Source organism: Protopterus annectens, chromosome 7.part0 (genome assembly GCF_019279795.1).
Source record: "Protopterus annectens isolate FY-2018-M chromosome 7.part0, PAN1.0, whole genome shotgun sequence".
Taxonomy (NCBI): domain Eukaryota; kingdom Metazoa; phylum Chordata; order Ceratodontiformes; family Protopteridae; genus Protopterus; species Protopterus annectens.
In genome coordinates this window covers 1893149273-1893174972 of record NC_056739.1, presented here as the reverse complement: position 1 = coordinate 1893174972, position 25700 = coordinate 1893149273, and the positions used below count along the sequence as shown (strand labels likewise).

General features: G+C 36.1%; 1 protein-coding gene across 1 annotated transcript in view; it reads left to right on the top strand.

Moving 5' to 3' along the window:
• Positions 1-25700, top strand: part of AGBL1 (AGBL carboxypeptidase 1) — a 4745443-nt gene that overhangs the window by 1559836 nt on the left and 3159907 nt on the right. Inside the window, exon 10 of the mRNA XM_044078361.1 lies at positions 14321-14437. Within this exon, the coding sequence (XP_043934296.1) occupies positions 14321-14437 (117 nt within the window). The remainder of the gene's footprint in view (positions 1-14320; positions 14438-25700) is intronic.

Sequence of the window (25700 nt, the reverse complement as noted above, 5' to 3'; positions counted from 1 at the left end):
TTGTCCTCTTTTAAATAATGATGAAGCAGTGAGAATTAATTCATGGTGGTGAAGAAACAGATGTGTTCACAGAATTATTAAGGCTTGTCTGATACCCATCAAGTGAAAAAAGGAAGAGAAACAAAATCTTTCCATACAGCTTGGTGAAGATTAACTCCCTGATCATTTTTTTGTGTACACAAAATCTCCACTGGTGCAATTTATAAGTTGTACTGACACTGGTTGCTATCTTTTGAGAGATTTCTTCATCATCTGTGTTTGTGCTGGGGGCATCAAAAATGCAATGCTTTTACTGATTTATTTATCATAGGATTAAAAGAAGAGTTTAAACACAAAATCACATGATGATAGTCTTAATGGTGGTACTGAGTATGCATCCCAAACTTACAAATACTGGGGAACATTCTTAGAGATATTCTCAGCCTTAACAGCCTTATGTCATCAGACAATGTGAAAAGTATTGGGTTAGGTCTTGTTTTGTGTGTAAATTTGTTTATTTATTTATTTTTATGAGGGGATACAAAGAAGGTTGGCAAAAATCTTTGGTGGTAAGCTGTGGAGATTTCTTGTAAAACCTCCAGTTGTCTGTTGTCTGCCTTTGATCTGTATGTGTGCATTGTATAGACCGAAGCATGAATTGTCAGACTTGACAACATAAGCATAGCAAAAGGCACACACAGTGGGGGCAGAAAGGGCTTTATTCAGTATATAGAAGCCTATGAACCAGAGTTGGAGACCATCCCTTGCAAAATTATGACTTATTGCTTTCCATGCTGACACGTATTGGATCCCCAGCAGCATAACACGTATTATGTGGACAATTATCAGAGCAAACCATTTTCTCTTTGTAGTTAGGTGCTTGGTTAAGGGGGGATTGCACTCAGTATCAAGTTATTGCCAGGCCAGCATTTGCAGCATGCATAGAGAGATCAGACATGTCTCTCTGCATCTCTCATAGGATTTTAGGCCCAGACTCATTCACCCCCACATCCATAACAGCCATGTTGTAGTTATATTTGTCTGGTGTAGATGTATGATGTATTTGCCGCAAGGCTAGGTTTGTTTGCTTTGCTAAAACTGAATCGGTGAATCTTTTTTTTTTTTTTTTTTTTTTTTACATCTAACAGCATTTGATTTCTCTTGCATGTTGTCTTAAATTGGTTACATTTGTCTGCTAACTGTGAAATATTAGTTACTGTTTTGTATTTTTCTCATTTTTAGCTGTTGTTTGATGTACTATTACCACATTATTTATGTTACTTATATCATTTAACTTTCTCAGCTTCTGTTCCTTTTCTCCCAGTAAGAGACACTTATTAATTGGAATCACCTCCTTCCACCAATTGTTTTGTCAGTCTCTACCGGGCAAGTTTTCTCTCTACATTCACCATCAAGACCCCATCCATTGTTAACAGCACAATAAATCCTAACCTCTAGCATCCTGAGACACAAAACAAGAAAACAGTCATCTAGATGTGTTTAAAAATTTTTTGTATGCTCCAAACATCTACGCTCTTGACATGAATGTGAGTAACAATGCTCACTACACTAGGCTGAACCAAAGTATAAGCATGCATACTTTCGCAGTTCCAGGTAGACTGATTGTGTACTCCTTGGTAGACTTGTTTCCTTTGGTTACCTAATGCAAGTGGTGTAATTTTAGGTTTCCCCAAGATAGAACTCTTTCAATGGAACTTAGTCAAATTTCTTCCTTAGAAAGAGCATTCTGGTAATAACTGCTCACTCCAGACCCTCCTGAGCCCACTCTTCTAGATTTGGTGCATCTAATCGATCCCATGTGATCTGGCATATAATCAGGACCAGAATGTTTATAATGTCGAGCCATAAGTATCTAATATATACAATTCAAAATAAGTATAATGTTTAGTGGTCTCTCCACACAGAGGATTAAGGCTATTTGATGTTAATAAGCTGTTTCCCACTGCCCAGGGTTTAAGTCTTGCAGTCTCCATTGGCATATTGAAGAACTCTGATCAAGTCACTTAGATAATATTCCTGATTCACCCATAAAAATGGACACTTTTGTCCAATGGGCTTGCCTGGTTAAGAAAACATAAATAAATCAATAGAAATAATAAACATCAGTGTGTTTTGGGGATGGAATGCTAAGGTTCAAAGGTTTTGCTATTTCCATTTAAGAAAAATTAATACATTTTATTTCTGAAGACAGAAAAACATTAAGTCAGTGTGCCTGAATCTTTTTTCTCTTTTAACAGTGAGGAAGGCACATTTTGGCACAAATCACCAAGTGACCCTGACAATGTTACAACTCTGCTCTAGAACAATATCAAGAGTAATATGCTTTATAAATGGCAAAAGTGATAATTGCTTAAATCACTGATGCTGAGGGGTAATTAAAAATATACACATCTGGACATATAAAGAGATTGTTTAGACCTGTAATGCATTCATGTTCATTAATACATTTAGTTTTTATGTGCTTGTTTTGTAGTAAAACATAAATTAAACAATGTTGTTTATGTTATTTAATATAGGAAGCCATTTTAAATATTCTTGGTTATTTTCTGGTTGTCACTTCAATAATCTACCCCCACAAGAGGATAGAATACATCCCTAAATAACCTTGCATCTGAAGAGTACAGCAGAAACTGTCCAGCAGTTTTAATTTCTGCTAAACAGAATTGCAAAATCAGATAAGTGAAATGCTGAGATTTGCTTGCTCTTAAGATGTTTCTGAAAATGGTGTTTTAGGTAGTTTGAGAGGGAAACCATGATAATTAAACAAAAATAAAACCAAACAGTTCCTTCCTGGTAGGGTGCAGAATAAATTGCAAACACAAGCTCAAATTATTTAATTATAAAACTGTTAAGGGATTTTATTAAATACACAAACAAGAAATTCATTAGAACAATTAATTTAAATCAACCCCTTTATTTACATACCAAAATCATTCATGTAATACATCATAATGTAGTTTATTGTTTGCATGACAGGTTTCATATGATATATCGTATGACTGATTTTAATATTTGAATGAAGGACATTCAATATTGGACAAAAACACTTAGAATTTTTTAATTAAATGCTTTTGCATTGCATTTGCTCACAAGAGAGAAGTGCTTTGATTTTAAATGGAAATTATAATGTACAGGAAGGTATTCCTCAACAAGTGATGCTGTTTACTCACACTAATAAAGCTTTTTGTACATTTTTAATGATGTATTGTTCTATAAACCACTATGAAAAAAAAATATATGGAAAAAATGGCAAAAGCATAAAAATCTCACTGATCTCCTACATTACAGACAGCTCCGTAACCAAAAAAGCAAAGTGCCTAATCACTATTGATAGAAAGGAATACTATCTAAACCTTCAAAATAATTACAAACAAAATCCTAAGAAATTTTGGAACTCCATTTCATCTGTAATTAACCTCGTACCAAAAACAGTCCATACCCATTCCCCGAGAAAACTGTCAGTGAAATAGCTACCCTCTTCAGCTTACAGTTCATTGATAGTATAGCCGAACTCACCAATACTTTTCCTCACTCTAAGACTAATACTAACCATTATCCACCATCATGTCCCTCTCAGGAAACAGCCCACAGCTCATCCACCTTTTTTTTTTTACCCCACCCCCATCACCATCATAACAAAACTACTCCTTAAACTGAAACATGGCACCTGTGCCCCAGATAACTTCCCTCCTGAATACCTCCAAATGTCAAGATCCATTACCTATCCCATCAGCATACCTCTCAATATGTCTCTCCAAGAGTCTTACGTTACAACTATATAGTAAAAAACATGCATTTTTCCACTCCATAATGGTGGTAACAACACAGATAGCTCTAATTTCAGACCCATTGTGGATTCTCTGGCTAGCAAAATCTGAGGGTAATGCTACTCAGTGCTAGAAGTCTAAACCTCAAAATGCACTCACTCGAGGCACTTCTTAAAATGGAGAACATCGATATCTGTGTAGTGACAGAGACCTGGTTCAAGGAACCAGAGAGCACCCCTGCATTACAGGCTATAATTCATACCACACCTTTCGGCCACCTAACCTGGACCGAAACACTAAAGGTGGAGGCGTGTCCATATTCATTAAGGATATCCACACCTCCAGGCTAGTTGCTCAGCATAATGCATCCAAGACCGTAATCCAAATTGTAGCTTGCTACAGATCCCCCACCATGCCCCAGGATTCCCACTCCTCATTTCTTGATACACTGCAAAATATTAGGGTACAACCTAACACCCTAATAATCGGCTATTTCAACTACCCCACCATTAACTGGGAAAACTACTCATGCTCCAACTCCTGTGCTCAACGTTTTCTGGAATTCATAAATTCCAATGCCTTGGATCAACTTATCCACACCCCCACCAGGAGCAGCAATATCCTAGACCTGGTCATTACCAACATGGACAACCAGTGTTCCATACCAGAGGTCAATTCCTCATTGGTCAAATCTGACCACAAGCTAATCACGCTAGACATTCCACCCCCACCCCCCATTAGGGAAACCACCGTAAAAAAGTTCTCCAAAGCCAACTTCACACTTCTTAAGACAGAAGTGGCAAACTTCACGACACCCATGCTGACGGATAATACAGGTACGACTACTGAATCCTACACAAATGCACTTTACAAGCACTAACACGAGTGCATGGATCATGCAATCACTAACAGAACCAAGATGCTATCATACAAAAAAGGAAGCCAATCTGGTGGTCCCCTGCAATAAACAAACTCTACAACAGAAGAAAGAAACTGTTGCAAAAAAGAGTAAAATCCCGTGATAGGAGGAACTCCCTGGTCAGCCTCAGTAAGAAGCTGAGATCCTTTATAAAATCCTCCAAAGCTAGTTACAAAAACAAAATCACCACTGATTCTGAAGACAACCACTAGGCATTCTATAGTTATGTCAAGAATCTCAATGGTAATACTCAGATATGCTCTGAGTTACAGCACAATGGCACTAAATATACAGACACAACTGATATTGCCAACATCCTGGCAGATAGGTTCAGTGCTAACTTTACCCCTCTCTCATCTCCTAAAGGGCCCATCTCTATACTGGAAGAATGCAAAGTTCCTGTAATCACGGCTGCACAGGTAAAAAAACACACTCTCCAAAGCAAAGAACACAGCATCCATGGGACCTGACAACATTAAACACTGCGTTCTACATCAACTACAGAACAAACTGGCACCCCACCTAAGTACCATGTTCAGTCATAGCCTCACCTCAGGCTTTGTGCTCACTGAATGGTGCACAGCAACGGTTATCCCACTCCACAAAGGGGGAGCCACCACAGACCCCAGGAACTACCACCCCATTAGCCTGATGAGCCTCGTCTGTAAGGCTATGGAAGGTATCATCATGGAACTTATAAACAATGACATTGGTAATCTCCAAACTCTGGACCCTACCCATTTCGGGTTTATAAAAGGCAGATCATGTCTCCTAAACCTGATAGACTTCTTTGAAGCGGTCACCAAAGCCGTAGATGAGGGTAAGGTGGTTCACACAGCCCATCTAGATCTCCCCTCTCTGGAATTATAGATAAACTCACTAAACTAGGTATAAATCCCTATGTCACAAGATGGGTTGCCAACTGGCACACTGGCAAAACCCAGAGTGTGAATGTAGCAGACTCCAAATCCAACTTTAGGCCAGTGACAAGTGGAGTGCCACAGGGTTTAGTCCTGGGTCCTCTCCTGTTTGGTATCTACTTCTCTGAAGTACAGGGTAATACAGAAGGTCTTTGGCTAATGAAGTTCACAGATGACTGCAAACTAGGAGCCATAATCAAAACTCTTAACGATGTGGACATCCTACAAAAGGGCCTCACTGAGACAGATGCTGTCAAAGCCATGGCCTCAGGCTCAATGCCAAAAAGTGCATTGTCATCCCTATTGGTAAAAACTCTGTACCCATGAACTACCACATAGGCAGTAGTCTACTTAACACTAAAAGTTTGATAAGAGACCTTGGGACACAGGTGGACAGTAGTCTCTCCTTTGATAATCACATTGCCACAGTAGTCACAAAATCCTTCTACATGGCACACCTCATCACAAAAGGTCATTGTTCCCCTCTACTCATCACTCATTATACCCATTATAGAGTACAATGCCTCTTTTGGTATATACCTCACAAGACATCTACAACAATTGGAAAGGCCACAGAAATACCTCACAAAGAGGATTACTGGCCTCAAACAGATGCCCTACGCAGACCGTCTCAAAAAACTCCAGCTTTACTCCGTTGCATATCGCCTACTCAGAGGTGATCTCTGCTTAACATACAAAGCTATGTCAAACTCAGAGCTGTTGGACATGCCCCACTTAAAGAAATCCCAATCTCTCCGAGCTACACACACACACTCTAGGGACCTAAACCTTGTCACCACAATAAACAGAACATGCTGGAGGGATAGATTCCTGTCCCAGAGACTTCCCATACTCTGGAACAAATTACCTGTCTATATCAAACAAAGCTCCTCATTAACACTCTTCAAGGAAATTCTTGATGATTAGATGGGAGATAGGAAATTCACTCTGGAGATCACTTCTGTGGCTCTGCTCGACAGGGGCAGAGGAAAATAATTTTCTTGGGTGGCGAAAGCCAGGGTACTGTTTGGCTAGGCTTATATAGGCTCTAGGTCCACCTAGTACCTACCTATGAACCTATGAAATGCATTCATTTTCAACTTCTAAACTATCTACAACTAAGCAGATTCCTCTCCCCAACTCAGCATGGGTTTAGGCCTGGCCACAGCACCACTACTACCCTTACAGCCTTTATGGACACAGTCAATCAAGCTAGAAATGCTGGTAAATTTGTATCCTCTCTCTTTCTTGACCTTTCAAAAGCCTTTGACACTGTCTCCCAACCCTACTCCTCAGTAAACTCTCCAGTCTAAGTATCTCCCCCCAACTCTAAGCTGGTTTACAAACTATCTAAAAGATAGACAACAGTCCACTAGATGGCTCAACTCTTTCTCCCCATTTCTCATATCTTCTGTAGGTGTCTCCAAAGGCTCCATTTTAGGACCCCTTTTATTCAGTATTTTTATAAATGACTTCCATACCAACCTTAAATATGGAACTGTTGTACAATATGCAGATATTTCAACCATTATTTGCTCTGCTAAATCAACAAGAGAACTTTTGCAGATATAGAGATTGGTTCTGAGTTCGTGGTTTATACTATGGAAGGAGATGGCAGCACTGTTGATGTGGGAGGCATGTTGAAGCAGATTAATGAGCAATTAAAATTACATACTGCGCTAATCAGCAAGCTTATGGAACCAGATTCTCAAGGTACGGAGAGTATGGGAAGTTTGGGGCTGCCACTAACCCAAACTACACCTCCATCTGCGGATCCTGTTACTATAGTACGGAGAAATTCTGGTACAGCTAATACAACACGTAGTAAGGGTCATTACGAATCCTATAATTGTGACATATGGAAAAATAACTGTTATTCATTCAACAATGAAAAAATATCTGATGAATTTAGCTACATTAAGGTGACTAAAAACATGAAAGACATGCTTAAGGAATTTGAGGTGAAACTCTTTAAGTTGAAATGCACACAAATGGAAAACGGGTACCTACGTAGGAACATTGAGCTAGGACTAGTTCCTAAAGGTCTTAGGTTATGGAGGAACCCCAACAGTTGTGAAGATAATGCTGATATGCTAAAAGATTTACATGATTTATTTAATAAAACTGGTCTAACCCTCATGGACATAATGATAAATTATAACACCAAAAAGATAGACACTTTATTGGTCGAATTAGAAGTCTTGAATTCCAACATTAGTAAAGACCTATTATTCGAGCAATATTATACTAATTATATTAATATCATCAAAGACGTGAACTATAGTTGTGATGTGATTTATCACAAAAAGAGTAAAAAAATACATAGAGACATTAAAATTTATGAGAGTGGCTATGTGTATCCTAAATCCAAAGCAACCAATCGTAACCATGGTAAAGAGAAGAGACATAGTGGAAGAGGAAATCTCGACGAACTTGATGACATCACTTCCTTTCCTGAAAACGGCGATTTTGGGCAACACGAGTACGTTGATTCAAATGATGAAGAGGGTCTTAGGAGATCCAAAAGGATTAGAAATCAAAACCTTTTTGATGAAGAAAACGACTTTGAACTTATGGGTGCACGCCTGAGGAAGGGATTTGAAAATAAGAAACAACCCCAAAAAAACGGTTGGAGGACGCACAAGTAGCCGATGGCGTCTTGCTCCACGAGGTTTTGGGCATCTTTCATGAAACTGATCTACCAGGTAACATTCTAACCAATTTAGGTACTAACGTCACACTCTATAATGACTCTAATTGTACATCTTCAACGTATGTTTGTTCTGATAAGACCATTTTTAAGGATGTTTACCAAGAAACATCAGGTTGTTTGGGGGTTTTCACTGACATTAACAACAGGGAAAGTGTTGATCCACATTTTTTACATATGGACGACACTACCCCAATTTCAGCAACAAACATTACAGATGGGTTTCCAATCATATCTATCAACCAGTCCACTATTAACAACAACAATTTTTTTGAAAACGATTCATTATGTGACGTAACACTTTATAGTTACGTAGACAAAGACCAAGATTACCACGAAGCATATAGCAATATTAACAAGTGTGGGAATTACGACATGAACTTAATGAATGACATTTCTAATGGGTCTGAAATAAATCATTACACTTTGGACACTTTTATTATGGACAATGAACCTAAAGGGGACTGTCTCTCACAAAATAATGGTGAATGCCTTTTGCTTAGCAAACCGACCATTGTAACCAATGACAAAGGGGATTTTAAGTTGTATAACTATACTCATATCCCTTTTAAAAGTGAAAGTGTCAACTTGTTTTCAAAGGGCTTCAGTTTTGTTCCCTGTAGAAAAGGGAATTTGGTAAACACTATACTTGATTTAAAATTATTTACGCGTAAACTAAACTTAAAAATACTTTTTCAGAATAATCCAACTGACATTAACACTAACCTGGCTCAAGGAAGATTATCCAAACCTAGTGTTTACAACCCACCAATGAATGAAAAAGTGGCTATATTTGAAAAAAATGAGTGAAATTGATATTAGGGATTTTTTTAGCAATTATAACACAACTATACATAAAAATATGACTAAACAGGAACAACTAACATATAAAAATATAGTGACAACCAAAGACATCAGGATAATGAAACCCCACAAGGGTAGTGGTGTGGTGGTAGTGGATAAACATGATTACATCTCCTATATGAGTGTTATGTTATTAGGAGACTCTTATGAAGAAGTTAGTAGAAACGAAATCAACATTGCACATAAAAAGATTGATTTGATACTTAGGGACATGTTATACCAAGGTGAATTAACCGAACTTGATTGGAATTATTTATGTAATGATTATCCTGTCATAAGTGGGATTTTTGGAATCCCTAAAATACATAAAGGGTTGGACAACCTACAATTCAGACCCATAGTAGATGGCAAAAGGAGTAAAACCTATTTTATTAGTCAATTTTTGGATTACTATCTCAAAATGGGGATTGTCACTTTCCCTTACATTCTCAAGGATTCTTGGGACTTTTTGGAGAAAATTAACACTTTAGAGTTTAATGAGGGTGACACCTTAATCACTATGGACGTTTGTAATCTTTTTACAGTAATACCACATGAGACAGGTCTTGTATGGTTGGAAGAGCAACTCTTCCACACCAATTTATATGATCAAAACAGAATCAACGTGTTGACAAAACTTATGGAAATTGTTTTGAAAAACAATTACATATATTTTGAAGGCAATTACTATCGACAAGTGAGTGGGGTGGCGATGGGGGCAGCTTGTGCCCCCATGTTTGCCAACTTCATCATGACTTATTGGGAACTACATTACCTGTTCAATACACGTTTTTACTTACATATAAAATTCTATGCAAGATTTTTAGACGATTTATTTATTGTATGGGACAGTGACCAACTAGAGTTGAAGGCATTTTTGGAATATATAAATAATAGCATGTGGTTTTTAAAATTCACATACGAGATGAACAAAGAAAGTATTACCTATATGGACATTAGGTTAACATACGATAAAGTTAATAATGTACTAAAATCTAACATTCATAGAAAATCCACCTTTTCTAATTCTTATTTACACTTTGAAAGCTGGCACCCTGACCATCAGAAAAAAGCTGTTGTTAAGGGACAGATGGTCAGGGCTGCAAGAATGGTCAGCAACGAAGTGGATTTTCTAAATGAAATACAATTTATAATGTCTTTATTTGTAAATCGAGGTTATGGGAACTATGTACAAATATCCTTGAGGAAGTGAAAATTAAAAGACACACAGGGTTTTACAAAGCAATTTTAAATGGTTATAACAGTACAGTTTTGGGTGGATTCAACAACATAACAAATAGACCCTATAACTCTAACACAATCCCTTTTTACATTACTACATTTAACGACATTTCTTATGTCATTAAAACTATTATTAACAAGAACTGGAATTTGATTAGTATGGATAACAGTTTGGGAAGGTTTTTTCAAGGAAAAATCTCATATATTTTTAGAAAAGATATGTCCTTTAAAGAACTATTTGAAAATGGAACAACAGATAGAATAGATAAACCAAACAAATGGATTGGTAACCACAAATGTGGTAGGTGTTCCACATGTGCATATATTTTTAACACAGGTACAAGTGTGAAGGTTAACAAACATAAAATTTATATATATGAACATTTCAATTGTTTTACCACGAATGTCATCTACATCGCAGTATGTCAACAATGTGATGCATTTTATGTTGGTAAAAGAAGTAGGCACTTGAGGGACAGAATAAAGGAACATTTGTTGGACATCAAAAATGTTAAACTTACTAACGCCTTGGCTAGACACATTGTACAATACAAAAACCACCAATTCAAGTTTTTTGGTGTATCACATATTAAGTATGATCCACAAGGTAAAATTAACAAATACAATCTAGACCTATCAGAATTAAGGATGCAGATATTATTAAACGCCCACAACTACCCAGGGTTGAATGAATATTGCAGCATTAAACCTATTTTGAGACTTAACAATCTCAAAGGGAAGTAATTTTTTAAGCATATACTTGGTGGTTTGTGTAGCATCAAATTTGTGAAGTGACTTAATCGGTATTTAGTTAATTTCATTTGTGTATTTTATATTTACTACATTCAATTTTATTTATGAGCACATTCCATATGCATTACCCATATTGTTACGCATTACGGTAACACAATACATTATATACACATTTATAGTTAATTCAATTCAGTATTTTAAGATCTTGAATACAATATTTCCAACCTTTAACATTTTGAAATATTTCCAACATATTTTTAAACAATAGCTAGCATTTAACCAAGGAATACACCACATATATATATTTATATGTGTGTGTATATATTTATATATTTTTTATATATTGTATATGTATATATTCATACATATACACTTTTTTATACACATACATACAATATTATAATTTAACAATTTAATAATTTTATATTACCCATGAATATATTTTACTATGTGCATATTATTATAGATACTCACTTTATATTATTCATACATTATTTATATTATACAAAACATTTTTTATTACGTACTATATTTATGCCATATACTTGATGTTTGGGTTTATCAGGTTTAAATGTATTTACTACGCAACAAGAAAAATATTTATTTAGTATTTTATGAAACATTTCGTTTTATACGAACGTTTTTTATAGTGTGTTTACAATGTATACTTTATATGAGAGTCATTGAATTTGGTTTTTAAAATGACAATTGATATACAATTGGATAATTGACAATTGGTTTCGGTACAACTACTTAAGTGGCTCAGATATACTATTTTCTTGTATTCTGATGAAGTCCGTGGAGACGGACAAAACCTAGGTCAACGCCAGTTTTGTTTGCTTTGTTTTATGACGAATAAACAACTTTTGGAGCGTTTATTGACCCAGGAGAGTTTTTATTGAGGTCTGACTTGTAGAATATACAACTTGTGGACATTGAACTGGTCTTCGGCATACACTTCCACGATGACTGTGTACCTTTCCTTTGGAGTAGTTTGGTAACTTTTGCAGATATGCCAGAATGCCTTTATCACCACCAAAATCTGGATGGCTAATAATCATCTAGCTCTAAACCCAAACAAAGCTAAAATGTTATTATTTACTCCCAAGAAAAAACTCTCTGTCAATAAGATAGACTTCACCATTTATTCTCAAACCAACACTATTATAGAGGTTGTTCTCCACACTAACTTACTAGGAGTTATCAACAATGAAAATTTGACATTTGAACTTTACAGCAACAATAATATCAAAAAACAAACTATAAGCAAGGCACCCTCTGCCGACAAAAATGCTATCTTACCTGCTCTACTAAACATAGTCTCACCTTAACTTTTCTCTTACCTTCACTCCTGTATGCTGCTTATTTCCTCACCAATATCCACTCCACCCTAAAAAACACACTTGAGTCGTGTTACAACAAGGTAACCAAGTTTGCAACCAATGCAAAATGCTCTTCCCATCATTGCATTTCCTTAAAATCACTGAACTGGATCAAACTTCCATATCCTCTTATCTACCAACAGCTAATCACAGCTCACAAAATCATTAACAGACACTCAGACTGCCCAGCCTTCTCTTCCATCTTAACCCATTACCACCCAAATAGGCCACATAGATCTGAAAATCAACTTCTCCTTCAACCAGATAAACCTAATCTTCCAACTGGCAACATGCTTTATTCCTTCTCCATTGCCAGGCTTTGGAACTCTCTCCCATTAGCTATCAAAACCTCCAGTAACATCTTGTCCTTCAAAAAAACTTTGCGGCTACATCTCTCTACCCTATGGCAATGCACATCTCATTCTCATCCATCTATAACTTGACTGTTTACACTCTTAAATTTGTTCACACCTTAATTTACATCCTCACCTCTTCAAACTTTCTTTCATCACTACTCAAAACAAAACATTTAACTTTAGCTCTATTATCCATCTTTGCCCTTTTGTGTATCTACATCTGCTTTCCACTCTGCTGCCTATACTCTCAAAACACCTTGGAAATACTTCTAAATTATTGTTTTCTGTAGTATATTACCTCTTGTGCTTAATGTTATAATCATTTAACCAGTTGGTAACTTTTACCTGTAGAAATCAGTACATATCATGTGTCTGCACACTTTTCAACTATTGTATAATACCAATTATTTTGTGAATATTGCTTGTATCTTCTAGATGTTCTAAATTTTATGTACTGTTGTATATGTTATGTGCTGTTATGCTGTGGAGCCTTTCTCCCTGGCCTCCATTGAATTTGTTAAATTATGTTAAATTGTGGATGGGTTCTCATGGCCCAGTGAACTTTCTGGTAAACAAATATGTTATGAGTAATGAGGAAATTAAATTAAAGGGCATAAAGAGATCATATTGGCAATTTTCATCTTTTTTTGGCTTAGGTACAGTGATGCAGACTTTATAACCATAGGTGGTATTAGTACTTGAATATGTCTGCTGGAGTTTATTACTCAGTCTAATTGTAACATCATCTCCTTTCAAAGCCAATACAAGAGTATGCTATCCTGTTCTTATGTTAATTCAGAGAAAACAAAGACTTTTTGAGGGAACATAATGTTTATAATTTTTGATATAGGTCCACTTCACTTTGGAAAGCCCTAAAATGAGGAAGTGTTTATTGTTAGGGATGAATAACGTGTGAAAGCTATAACATGGTGGCTGTAATCTCTTGGTCCTGAGTGCCAAAAGTGCAAAGTAGTGAGACTTAAGGAATAATGGATTACCTTGTAATTAAGAAAGCTTTAAGCTTGTTGGTGAGTGCTGATTACATGACTACTCCACTAGATTGATTGTAATTAATGGCACATGATATGAGCCACAAAAGAAGTTTCATTGTAAGAATGTGGTTTAGGAAGGAGTTATTACTGCAGTTTCAGTTTATGATAAGTTCCAGGCACAAGATGAATATCCATAAGGATATTTAACATCATTTTCTAAGTATTGTCTCCTAACTGTGATTGCTGTGGAAGTAAATAAATGGAAGCAAACCTGTCCTTTTTCTGTCTACCTCTGAGGCACACAAGAATGAATAAATACATTCTTTACCTTTAGATGATGGAAACAAATGCTTCACTTAATGAAACAGAAATAAAGCAAACATACCTATTTCCAATCTGGGAATTATTTATTGTTCTTTTTTTCTTTCTTTTAAAGGATGATGACTTAGAAACAGATGTTGAAAAACTGAAGACTAAGCCAGACCCCGACCGGCCCCGGGAATTACTACAATCATACAAAAAATTCTGTCCAGAACTATTTGATGATTTTCAAGTAAGTTTTGTTATTTATTAACTACATTTTTAAATTGGAAATGCAGTCCAGAAAATGGAGGGAAAGCAATAATAATTTCATGAATATTCTTGATAAAAATTAAAAGTAAGTTACAGTTCTTAATACTGTATATGATATGATAAGTTTCATAAAAAATCACTGTATATAAATCTTGCACAACCGATGCAAAGAAATTATGAAAATTTTAATTTCAAGGTAACAAACACTGAAATAAACAATAATAAACAATGAGTATATCTTCAAATGCAATTATTTTCTTTACAAAACTAGACAGATCACTTTTTACAACCATTTATTAAACAAGCACAGTGATCAGATTTGTTCATAGTTTAATCTTGGTTTGGTAGAGTTGTCACTTCTACATAGCAGTGTGCCCATAGGAAGAACATCCATTTTTGTTTAACTGCAGGCTGATTTGAAGACAGACTACTACATCTAATTAAAATTGCTAGCTCCCTACTTCCTAAATGGTTTACATATAATCTTGTCTGTCATCCATTGTTGCTGAGTGTTTCTCTTGTCATGTTATCTCAATCTGCATGTCTACCTACCAACAAGGGTCTCACAAATGTATAGGGCTGAATTCCAAGACGTTATGCAGGACTACAGATTACTGCTAATGAAAGTGAATTGCAGTACCTATCTGTACATTAACCAGATATTTATCCTTTTCTTTGAATAGTTTTCCACTAAGTAAACAAAATGATGACTGATGCAGTGTGGAGTCTTTCTGTAAAGGGAAATGTAAAATGTCATCGCAAATCTCACAGTGCAGAAACTAATGTAATTGAATTGTAGGATATACACAGCTTAGTAATGGGTGCTAACATTGCACTTTCCCCAGCCCTAACCCAACACCTTACTTTATGAAAAACCTTCCAGTAACACAACCACTACTCAGATGAATCTGAGGCTAGTGTTATTGGGGGGGGGGGTGAGTAATGTAAAGATCAGGAGAGGAAATGCTTTTCTTTTTTTCAATCTTTTGTACCTTTGATATTTAGCGAGTTTCAGTTTTCTGTGTGTTTGAGCATCTTAATGTCAGTTTTTAAGCAAGACATTAAGAATGTTCAGTCATATATAGGACAACTCTCTCGCTGTGTGTGTGTGTGTGTGTGTGTGTGTGTGTGTGTGTGTGTGTGTGTGTGTGTATATATATATATATATATATATATATATATATATATATATATATATATATATATATATAGTTTTCTCTCTCTCTTTTACATATATATATATATATATATATATATATATGTGTGTGTGTGTGTGTGTGTGTGTGTGTATTATACATACCATTATTCAAATGTTCAGGTTATTGATGGGGGAAAACTGTGTGTATGATTGAAACTTACTGATCATACATACTAGCTTTTTAATTGTGTGTGAAATCACAGTACTGTGGGGATTTGGGAATTTGTTCTTTCCCTTTTGTATTATATGTGTCTACTGTGTATATATATATATATATATATATATATATATATATATATATATATATATATTAACACAGGGTGTGAGGAGTGGAGGAGTGCACAAAAAAAAAATCGTGTTACTTTTTTTTTTTTTGATTAGCTGTTCAGTGCTTTGATCTATTGATGTACAGACATTATATCTATATCTGTATCTATCTATGCATATATATATATATATATATATATATATATATATATATATGTATGTATGTATACACACAGGTTTGTATCATTGAGTTTTTGGAAACTTGAAATTCATATGGGCAAGAACATATAATTGATTTTCTGAGAATTCAAAAGAAAAAGGTAAAAAATATATGTTTTTGCAGGTGTTCAAGCCCCACAGCACCCGCAACACCCTGCAAATTATATATACCAACTCCAAGATCTCACTGCAATAGGGAATACGGTAAACCTGCCTTTGAAGCAGTTCTAGTGTGGTACAGTGGGAATCAGGGAGTTTACACTTTTCCCCAGTTGTGCAATCTCAAAGTTGGTATATATAATTTGCAGGGGCTGCAGAGATGCAGGGGGCTTGCCCTTTGCAAAGTTGTAGATTTGTTTTTTTTTCTTTTGAGTTTTACGAAACTCAATCATATGATCTCGTCCATATGAATTATGAGTTACCAAAAAAATCGATTAAGTCAAATAACATCCCCCACACATGCGTACGTGTGTCCACACACACACACACACACACACATATGTCATTATATATTAATAATGTCATATTTGCAGAGTAAACATCATTGTCAAAATCAATAATTATCAAAAAAGGGACATTCTCAATTGGTTGCTCGCTCATAGCCTTATAGTTTTATTTATGGCATCAATGTTTTGAAAATACTGTTGCAGCTGAATTCATCCTGCATGTTACTTAAGTAATTTCCAGTTAGTTTTCCCATTCATCCAAATTTATACTGTCTAATGATTATCCCTACTTAGTTCTGGCATGTATGCATACTGAGAGAGGAACAATGCTCTGAAGTTAGTTGTTACTCTTTGTGTATTTTAAATACTTTGTCCTGCAATTACCATAATCCTTTCTTCTTTTGATAATCAACCCCGTACAGTGTACCCTGGCATCCTTCTTTTGAAAAAATTCCAGTTTATTGCATTCTTATTTTTACTACTACAACCGTTCAGCACTTTCTGTAGTGATTTGTACACTGCCATTGTTCATTAGTGCTCAAGTATTTTAATGTTGACATCCTAGCATGCCATTACCTCTCATTTTCTATCAATGTCTGACTTTCTTGTACAAGCCTGACTCACATACCAGAAATTGTTATCATTTAGAAGCCTGTTCTGCTATACTTTCTCATAAATGTCACCCAGACTCTCACGTAAACTCCAGACCTCCTTACTACCGCATAGACACATGAACTTCATCTGTGCCTTCCTTGCTGTAATGTCAGCACTGACGATTACCTTTTCACCCCCTACTACATAAATGTTTAGGGTCTCACTACCGTCTGCTCATCAGCTGGAAGTCATTATCGTATTCTCATTCAAGTTGCTTTAGTTCTCTCTCCATGCCACATCAGCTTTCCTTGTTCCCTTGTCTCCCATTCTTTGTTCACTCTTGAAAACATTTAAGGCTATTCATTATTCTGTACTTTTGATGACTGTCTGAATGGCCTGTGAGAGAAAACTAAAACCTTTCTCTCACGTTATTACATTTTAGAAGCAGGCAACATTTTTATATTGTCATTGTTTCTTGATTGCCAAAAATTCTGACCATGTATTTCCCCAGGAATCCATAATCATTCTTGTAGCCTGTAAAAACTTTTCCATTTTGCCTCTTCCTCCTTCATGAATAGTTCTTTTTTTATGATTGACTACCGAGTATATACTTCTTCTGTTGATGATAATACCCCAGTATCATGGAATTCCTTAAGTTTTTCCTTTTTAAAAAAAGAAACCAAAACTCCCGTACCAGATGCATTTATGTTATGTTTTCCACTGAATATAAAATCCTGCTTAACACAACTGTTTACAGTTGTCAGTTGCTTTCCCCCTGACAGTTCTTAGATTTCCCACTTAGGAGGGATAACTCATACAGTTTTCAGCAGGTATGCTATTGCATACCTACAAAATTCTACCTTGAGAAGAATGTTGCTAATATTTCTCATTGCCTCATTGCTGGTTTGTGTAATAATGTGTCTAACACTGTAGAATAAGCGTGATAACACCATCATCTTATACAGTTATATACACTCTTCTATTCTACCCTTTCTCCTCTACCATCTCCTTTCTCTCCCTCATAGACTTTTTAACTTGTTGTAGTATATTTTCCTCTGTACTCCTCCTCCTCCTCCCTCACTCTATATAACCTGCAGTTGACACAATAATTATAGTTCTACCCATAACAATTCTCATTCCCTTAAAATCATATTTACAGTCCTGACTGAATGATCCAAACTTCTACTCTCATGTATACTTCATTCAATAACTATTGTTTGTAGAAGGTTTTTTTTCAGTTGTATAAAACTATATTATTGTTATGTACACTTGATATGTCTTTGACTAGGCTGATCCTAAAAAATGGCCCACTGGGTTAATAAAAATCAATCAATCAGTCTGAATATTTTATTGTGCCTCCAACAAAGCTGGCTGACAACTGTTTGTAGTATAATTACTAGCCAGGCAGCCATCAGGGATTGTTGTAATGTTTTCACTTGTTAAATGATGTAAGCCAACAGACATCTCCCCCCACCCTTGGAGGGAATCTTGCCTTTAGTTCTGTAATACATATGGAGAGTGTGTGTCCACAGATGTATGCCCTTCTCCTTCAGGAGAGATTTGAATGGCCATATACAGTCCTTAAATTCCTCAATCTCACCACTTGGCTCATCCGATTGGGGTGTCATAGACTAAGGTATGTTCCTCTACCCAGTGGAACTGATTACGTTCATCCAAATATTTCTTGAAATGCTGATGAAACATTTTGCACAGATATAGTGAAGCATGAATTCCATAAGCTATACTGTTTTAACACTGAAATCTTCATGAATCTGTACTTCAAATGGGCATATAAAAAGTAAAATAAATGTTTTCAGCTGAAAACAGGAAACAATGCATTGATGCAAATGACACAGTTTCATCTGTAAGCATAGCTGCAAGTATATGTTGAACATAAGATAAACAACAATCACAGACATCAGACGCATTATGATAACTGATGTGCAAGTGTTCTCATACATACACCATCTGTGCATGTAATTAAGAACACAAAAATACCTGAATATGCATGACCAATAGCATTACTCATTCATGTCATAACAAATCTCCTATTTCCTCTGACAAAGCATGATAACATGGATGCCTAAATCATTGTGTCTCACTATGTTAAAATGATGGAACATAATATGTTGACATATTTGCAATTCTGAACTACCTAAAATAACCCATGAAATGACTAGTATATAGCTTCAACAGTGTATGTTCCTAATCATGCATAATATGATACTGGATAATGTTTTAATACTTTCTGAAAACTGAGAATGTCACTTCCTAAAGCTGATCGCATGTTAGATTCCTGCAAAAAAATGGATTGTCTCCTAACCCCACTAAGTGTAACTAAGCCATGGGAAAAGACCACTATTTGGACTATGTAACAGGTTGTGGGATAAGAGAACTGAAATTATACAAAACTGACACACACCAATGACTGTGAAGCAGGTCAAGGCTCTTTTATGCCTAATCTAACTATTGTCATAAAGTCATTCTTAATTTTGCAAAGAAAAAGAAGAATAAACGTCCTCCAAAGGTATAAATGCACTGCCAGTTAAAACCACAACCGTAGTTATTAAAAGAATTATCGTGAAATACTGGTAGAGCAAACCAAGGCACATTAACAGCATAAATATCATAAAACCATTTTATTTGTGTGAGCGCTTTCATGGCTTAAACCTGCCGCTTCATCAGACCTGTCTGATGAAGTGGCAGGTTTAAGCCGTGAAAGCGCTCACACAAATAAAATGTTTTTATGATATTTATGCTGTTAATGTGCCATGGTTTGCTCTACCAGTATTTCACGATAATTCTTAATTTTGCTACCATTGTTAGCCCTCCTACTAATACGAGAGGAGAGACAACTTCTTTGAATAGGTTATATATATAGCTAAAATTCCCACCATCTGGAAAATATCCTATGTAATCCCACTTCACAAAGGAGGCAGCTCTACTGAATTCTAAAATTATAGGCCAATAGCTATACTCTCTCCACTTGCAAAGATTATGGAAAAATGTATTCATAGACAACTCATGCACCACCTAATCCAAAATCGCCTTATGGCAGACACTCAGCATGGCTTCCATCCTCACCACAGCACTAATTCAGCCCTCCTAGCCTTTACTAACACCATAAACCATAATCGCAACAATAATTATATATCCTCAGCCCTCTTTTTGGATCTTTCCAAGGCATTCGATATGGTTAATCACCAACTTTTAATCCACACCCTGCAAACATTCTGTCTAGATACTGGAGCCCTCCAATGGTTTCAATCCTACCTGAATGGTCGACAGCAGGCTGTCCTCTGGCAGAACAAACTCTCTAACCTTCTACCTAACACCCTCGGAGTACCACAAGGCTCTATATTAGGGCCCTTGCTGTTCTCCATCTTCATTAACGACCTTTATACTGTCATCCCAAAAGTCAGCTGTATCCAATATGCTGATGACTCTACTCTGATTTGCTCAGCCACATCTCCAATAGAGTTATGGTCAGCTACCCAGACCACCTTTAGTACAATAGAAAACTGGCTTTCTGAACATCGTCTGATCCTAAATCCCAAAAACTAAAATGCTGTTATTTTCACCAACACGTAGGTCTACCACTTTCACCTTTACCATAAAATCAAATGATGGCACAATAATCTCCCCTGACCCATCTACAAAATTATTAGGTGTCATCATAGACAATAATCTCAAATTTGACCTACATGTTAACCAAACTATCAAAACCATCAATAAAAAACTAGGCTCACTTTACAGAATAAAAGCCTTCCTAACCCCTCCAGCTAAAATTGCCATAGCTCGCTCTCACCTTCTTTCAACCCTTCTGTATGCATCCCCTCTACTCTCGAATTTAAACAAGACTGTCCTTAACAAACTCTCAGTTTGCTACAACCACATTGCCAGGTTTGCCACTGGGCTGCCTTTTAGGACACATCATTGCATCAATCTAAATCAGCTTGGGTGGCTTGAACTACCCAGCCTAATCCAGTATAACCAACTGATTATGGCCTATAAAATCCTCTATAATCCGGACAATACTCCTGCACTTAAAAATATTATCACCCCCTATAACAATCCTAGACCGCTTCGATCCTCTAACAAACTATTAATTCAGACCAGCAAAATTAATAACACAGCCGGTGATTCTCTCTTTGCAAACTCTGTAAGTAGATCCTGGAACTCTCTTCCAGCTGATATTACCTTACTTTCCATCTTAGGTCAGTTTAAAACTAGACTCAAACATTTGCCACTTAACTGGCTATGTCAATGTATCAAGCCTGGCTAACTCAAATGTGTAAAAATCTGTTAACCAGTTTACTGTGTAATTTAATTTAATCCTGACTTGTGCTCAGGACTAACTGTAACCTGTGGAACTTGTTTAACTTGCTTACTTATGTAATCTCTGTAAATAGTCTGTTTGTAATATGTAATGCTGGTATTATGTAATGCTGTATCTGCTTACCCTTGGAGCTTTTCTCCCCAGGCCTCCGCTGAAAATGGACATGCATCCAGTCGGACTATCCCGGTCAACAAATGTAAAATAAATAAAATAAAATAAAAAAATATTGAAGCAATAGATGATGGCAGATCAATACAAACTACATATCTACACCTTACAAAGCCATTGATGCCATTCTGAACACACATACTTGTAGATACAGTCTCCCATCTAAATGTATATCCCTAGTAACTCACTGGATAACAAACTGAATAACAAATAGAATTCAAGAAACTAGGGTGGGTAGCATTATCTCCTCTGAAAGAACTGTCACTAATAGCGTACCCCGAAGTTCAGTCCTTGGTCCACTCTTGTTTGGCATTTGCTACTTGGATGTCAAAGCAAATATTAATGGTTTATGGCCAACCAAGTTTGCAGATGACTGTAAACTTGCTGCTATGATGAATTCACAGGACGAAACCATATCCTGAGAAAGGACCCTTTCCAAACAAATGACTGATGTCAAAACTATGAACTAAAGCTAAATGCCAAGAAATGGATTGGTTTCCTTTGGCAACCATAATTTCTCTTGTTACTGTCATATTGACAGCACAGGCTTAAAAGTTGATCCAGTACATGCACTACCAATGAGCTGTTCTTCAATCACCACATAACCACCATTTTAAGGAAGCCCTTCTTCCTCACACAGTGTTTATCTAAAGGTATGGTGATCCAGGTTTAGGGATGTAATAATTTCACTGTACTTGGCTCTCATCAGGCTGAACAAGTAATATAATGCCCCATCCGGTATGTACCTCTGAAAAATACAGCATGTATCTTAACACCTGCATACACTATGTTGGCAAATTCCAAATCTTACACAGTCTGTGTTAATTACAATCTCTCTAAAAATCTTGCTAGATGGTGATATATGTTAATAAAATTTCACTTAAGTATGTTTGCAGTTCTAAATACTCAACTTACATTAACTTTCTTGCACATTGTCCCTTCTTCATTCTCCGTAGAAAATCAGTGAGACCATTTAGGATTGTTTGGACTTGTCTACATTGAACATATTTCTGGTTGTAAGAAATGGATTTGAGAATACCGCTGTAAACGTATTACATTAACTGTTACTGTGCTGTTCCATTCTCTTGGCTAGATAACAGCTATGATCTAACAAAACTTGCTGTTCTACTGTGCAATTGCATTCCCATTCTCACATTTGTTTAGAGTATACTTCACACATCCCTTTAGATGTGCCTCATTCAGATGATCATGGACATTTCTGTTCTTATACAGGCATTACACCATCTCTCTCTAGTTTTACGTTTTCTGTTATTGTGATGTACCACTATCTTGACCTAGATAGCATTCAAGACCTAACCAAAACCATTGTACCACTGTGCAATTGCATTCCCATTCTCACATTTGTCTATGGTATACTTGACATATTAATTGAAAACTCCCTCATTTGGATAATTATAGACATTTATATTCTTATGCTGGCATTATTCCATCTTTCTGTGTTTGACTGACAACACCAAAACAAGTTATTGATCACACAGATATTGATGTATTTTCTAACATAAGTAACATACAGCATACAGTATGTTACAAATCAGATCCCCACAAATAGTATCAACTGAGAGGGCTACCACATTCACCTTTAGTTTTTATCAGCATCTAAATATCTTCATAGAAAAGTAAGTCTATACATGTCCACCCTAAATATAAAGGCAAATTCAGGAATAAACCTGATTGGTGGAATTCTAATATTATAAAAGGCAGAATGGAAAGATGGGTGTCTGAATGAAGAGGTGGGGGTCCAAATGGAGAAATGATAAGTCAGCAAGCAAAGGAAAGTAGTATTGGTGGAGCTGAATTTGTCCTCAGATCTCAGTGAGTACCTCCATGAGGTGGAACCTGTTTTTCACAAAATTTCACCAAGACAACACTGATATATAGACTGCTTTTATATAACATATATCATAGATAGAAGTAGGTTAAAAATAAAAAGATAGCTGGGTGGACAAAACCCAGGATACAAAAGTGCCCATTCCTGCTAAGCATACTGGTGCCAGGACTGGAAAAATGGCAGTTTAGAATCCTCAAGACACTAACACATTCCTATAATAGGGCTAGGCCAGGCCCAAGGGGAGGATGTCCCCCCCCCCCATTGTAGAAAGAGTTAGTAGTCCACAAAAATCACAAAACCTGTTAGGCCAAAAACGAGCCATAAAGATGATAAAGTGGACTATTAAGGATAAGAAAGAAATTATGCATTGTTGCTATTATGCAAGAAGCCCAGAATTTCCTGACAGAAGATGTACAAAAAAGATTAAGAGAGAAAGAAAAATACTTCCACAAGAAAAATTGCCAGAAGCTTCAAATAAACATTTGTGTTCATTAATACAACAGATTTATGAAAAACATTATATACACCAAGAAAGCTTGGGCCGTTTGGAAAAAGAAGTGATGAGTGATGAGACTTTTGAAAGGTATAAAAATGAAATATGGACATGGAAAAGAAAGAGATATCTGATATGGTGCAATATTTATGCAAAGGAGAAAGCCAAACTAATAAATACAAAAAAGGCAGCCTCGAAAATATTTGAAGAGAAATCCATGCAAAGGCATCCATATATGGAAAAATTCATAATATAAAAAATAAGATTACAAAGAGGGAATGTAGAACAAAAGATTAGTGAAGTAGAAGTTAAAAAATAGAAGATGAAGTTATGGGATACCTGAGAAGTGAAGGCTTGAGTGTAGAAAGTCTAACAAAGGTTATATTACATCATGATGGAACAACGAGTCACCCAAGTAAGGAGAAACAGGAGGAGCAGGAGACATTTGAAGAAGAAATATGGAGATGGGAAAGAAAAAAAATGTAATATGGTGCAGTATTTTTGCAATCGAGAAAGCAAGACTAATCAGGTCTATATTAGACTTCAGTGAACACCAAAATTTTTTACAGGTTAAGTAACCAATTGACCAGTACCCCACCATAACACACATTGCACTAAATTAAGTACACCCATTTGGGGGCTTCACCCACATACCCCCTAATGTCAGGGGCTGTGCCCCCCCACACACCCCTAACTATATATACCAACTCCGAGATCGCACTACACTGGGAAAAAGGGAAAAGTTGTGGTGTTGGCCAATTGATTACTTAACCACCTTTAAAAAATGTTGATGTCCACTGAAGTTAGATTTGATGGATAGGGGTTGTTGAATAAGCCATCAATAAAAGAAGATTTCAACAATGTAATATAGACCCAACGAATCAATACAAAAAAGAGCAGTACCAAAGATATTTGAAGAGAAATACAGACAAAAGTAACTTGACATGGAAAACTTTACAATACAAAAAAATAAGAAAACAAAGAGGGAAAGCAGAAAAGCAGATTAATAATGGAGAAGCTAAAGAAATAAGGATTGAAGTTATATATTCCCTGCAAAGTGAAGGATATAGTGTAGAAAGCAGGATAGTGCAATGAATCTCCAAATTAAGGAAACCAGTGGAGTGGGAAATATCTGATCAGTTGTCATATGAGAAAACATTGGAGCCTTCCATAGAAAACCAGTGCAGAAGTTCCACTAGATTTGCATAGCAAGGGAAGGAATAAGAAACTGTGGCAACTCTGATGCAGTCAGTGTTGTTGAGTGATAGGCCAGTGAGTTCCCATATGGAAGAGCAGCAAATGACACAGGATGAAACTGAAGAGAATGGCACAGGAAGATGCTCTGGTACTTTCTATATAAAGCCCGCAGGAAATGAAGAAGAACAAAGACTGTAACTTCAGTTTAGAAGAAAATGATCTAAGAGAAGAGTTGCTTGGTTTAATAGAGATGGACAAGCATATTTAGATCAATGAAATAAATAGACTGCAGAAAGTCAATAAAACCCAAATAGTAAGTATGATAATACAAATGAGCACAGTAATTAGGACTGCTCATAGAGATACGTGTGATACAAAAGAAGTAAAGAGGATATATTACTGTGCAGCTAAATTAATAACAGATAATGTCTCACCACAAAAACACAGAGCAGTAAGGGAAAGGCAGGGGAGAC